Consider the following 2975-nt stretch of genomic DNA (forward strand, 5'->3'; position numbering starts at 1 on the left):
TTGCACATGGAACCATGCACGCACTGCCAAAAGACCCCGCCTCTTGCGCTCCTGCCTACTACGAAGTCCGTAGATATGGACAACCACCCATCGTACGACAAGTCATCCTCCTTTGCCGAGTACCCGGCCATCTTGCTTACTCTAGAAAAACAACACGAAATTCAAAAATAAGCTCAATGGCATTTGACCGAACACCTGACGGTTGTGGTGTCCGTCATGGACGGTGTCAATAGGGGGTGGAGCGTACCTGACCGTGGACGGATCTTCACGTCGTAGTACAAGTCGAGCGGGCGCGTGGGCGAGGGCTATGGATGTCCGGCAATGCCTGGACGGTGGCTGGAGAGGTACATCGGCAGGGTTGCACGAGTAGGATGTGGATGGAAAGGAAAAGAAGGGATGAAGTGAAAGAAAATAAAACCGAAAGAGGGTCTTCAATGAACCGGGAGCGTCGGTATCCAGACTCCAAACAGCTCAGCGGGCGCTCTGAGGATCAGAGTCGGAGATGCCAATACCCAGCCCCAAAAGGGCGGTAGTGCAGAGGATTCACCGACCGAATCCCACTGGCCAGTGCGTGCGGATGGAAGCGAGCTGACACTGTTGGGCCGTCCATCCAAACGCGTCGATTATGGCCGGTGCAAGTGTATTAATTATTTAATCAGCACATGCACCTTGACCTTGTACGGTCTCCTCATCACCTGCATGCAGAAAATTAGTGTTAATCTCCACCCAAGTAAGCATCGTGACCTCAGCCCTATTTGAAGAGAAATCCAGCAAGTACAGTACGGTACAGTACGCATGTGACCGGCTGTATGAGAGCATGTGCGTGCACCGGCTGTTGGACGCGGTCAAGCATTGCACCGCACGCGTCACCTCAACTCTCAACCTTTGCATCTCATCCACGCATGCTTTCCACAAAGAGAGCATCAACTTCACGCCAGCCTTCGATATATCAATCCGTTCGTGTTGATGATCAAGGCAATTCCGATAAAAACGACCATGCAGTAATGAAGCTTCTACTACCTCTGTATCGAAATATAAGACGATTTTGTAGATAAAATCGAAGTGCAAAAACGTCTAATATTTTGATACGGAGGGAGTATTTTCATACTATTGAATTGAAGAAACGGTGCCTTTTTTCCACTACAAGTTACAAAACTTCCTGGCATTTGAAATTAATCAGATCATTCAAAATAAGAACAGGGCCGTGGCTTTTTGCATGCCGTTACACCTAGTACGTGCATGGATTATTTCTTCCCTACCAACTCTGGTTCGTCTTCTCTTCTTCAATTCTCAGCAGCAGCACCAGCACGTGCAAGCTAATCGATCGAGCAAGCTCAACATTACCAGCTCGATCAGTAGCTCCAGAGCGTGATGTCTCCGGCACCGTCGTCATCGTCCTCGTCGTCCCCATTTGTATTCCAGTAGCCGCCAGCACCCATCCCATCGTAGTAGTAGGAATGCTGGTCCATGTCAACGAACTGCAAGTCGTCGTCGTACGGCGCCGCCGCGGCCTCCTGCATCGTCATCATCGCCGGCGCGGACTCTGAAGCGGACGCCTGGGCCGCGGCGGGGCACGCGGACTCGGCGAGCGCGATGGCGGCGGTGCGGATGTCCTCGGGCGTGCGGAGCGTGGCGGGGTCGACGGCGAGCAGGGACACGGAGTCGGCGAAGTTGAGGCAGGCACCGCGGCCGCGCAGGGCGAGGGCGGCCACGTCGTGGGCGCGCGCGGCGGCCTCCGGGGTGGCGAAGGTGCCGAGCCAGATGCGCGACTTCTTGTTGGGCTCGCGCACCTCGCTCACCCACCGCCCCGCGCGGCGCCGCACGCCGTGGTACACCGGGTGCCGCGTCTCGCTGAACTTGGTCCGCCCCGCCGGCCGCTTCGGCGGCGCCGTCGTCACCGTCGTGTATCCCTTGCCAGGCTGGTCCATCTATTCTATCTTCAGCTCGCAATGGTGGTGGTGTGAGCTCAGTGGTGGTGTGCTGGGAGTGAGGAGACCGAGAGAGGCATGTACTATATATAGGATTGCGGGAGTGGTGGGCTGAGCTTGCGTTGAGCGCGAGGGGAGTAGAGTGAGACGTGGAAGCCGTGTTGGCGTCAGCATGGCTTGATTCTTGGACTACATTCTTAATGTTTACATTTTTTTAGCGTATATTATTAATGCTAATTATTTTTTAGTGAAGTACATAAGAGGTTCATAAAATATTCAGGGTGTCACATATAGTGCTAGGCTCTCAAGCTTTGAACATCGTCCTCGAAATCCTTGAACTACAATGAGTGTGGATTGGCACCGACCAATCGTAGGCAGCGCCCGTGTGCGAGGAAGATGGGGGCACGAGCGTCTCATAGTCGGGCCATCCGCTTCTGACGGCTCCTGCAACCTCATCATGGTGTACGTGTCCAGTCCGTCGGAGAGGAGCACGGCGATGCAGACGGTGTTCCTGTGTCGGCGCTCGTCGAGCACCTTGGCGGTCGTCTAGTGCCCATCGGTGATGTTGGTACCGCTAAGCGTGGTACGACACTTCATGGCGCTCATAGATAGGGCTTTTCGGCGTCGGAGGTGCACACGAGTCTGGTCACGTGGCACGCATCTGAGGTGAAGGACATGATGAAGAGTCATTGGTCGGGATCAAGGTTGTCGATGACAGACTACACTGCTTGCTTCAGCATTGCCGACTTGTGCTTGTTCAGGCTTCCTATCACGTCGAGCACCTTCACGACCTTCACGAGGTCCAGTACTGAGTGCGGCAGTGAATCGCTGGGCGCTCCAGTGTCAGCCATCCTGGGATCCTTGATAGCCCTATGGGCATGATCACAAGTTGTTGTTGGGTGAGCCCTAGCAGGCGTTTTCACGATCATTATGTGATTGGATGTCGCGGTCGCAGCTTCAAATGGTCATAGGAGGATTCGAGGGGGTGAAAGGGGAAAGCTCCTATTATCCGACCTAAGCAAATGATAGATCATGTGAGAGGAACAT

At 54.3% G+C, this 2975-nt stretch overlaps 1 protein-coding gene across 1 annotated transcript; it reads right to left on the reverse strand.

The window, feature by feature from the left end:
• Positions 1-1012: 1012 nt before the first annotated feature.
• On the reverse strand, positions 1013-1970 carry LOC123048183 (dehydration-responsive element-binding protein 1C). Its single transcript, XM_044471335.1, has one exon. The coding sequence runs from the start codon at positions 1926-1928 to the stop codon at positions 1353-1355; it is 576 nt and encodes a 191-aa protein (XP_044327270.1). The 5' UTR covers positions 1929-1970; the 3' UTR covers positions 1013-1352.
• Between the last annotated feature and the right edge of the window lie 1005 nt (positions 1971-2975).

Source organism: Triticum aestivum, chromosome 2D (assembly GCF_018294505.1).
Source record: "Triticum aestivum cultivar Chinese Spring chromosome 2D, IWGSC CS RefSeq v2.1, whole genome shotgun sequence".
Classification (NCBI taxonomy): Eukaryota; Viridiplantae; Streptophyta; class Magnoliopsida; order Poales; family Poaceae; genus Triticum; species Triticum aestivum.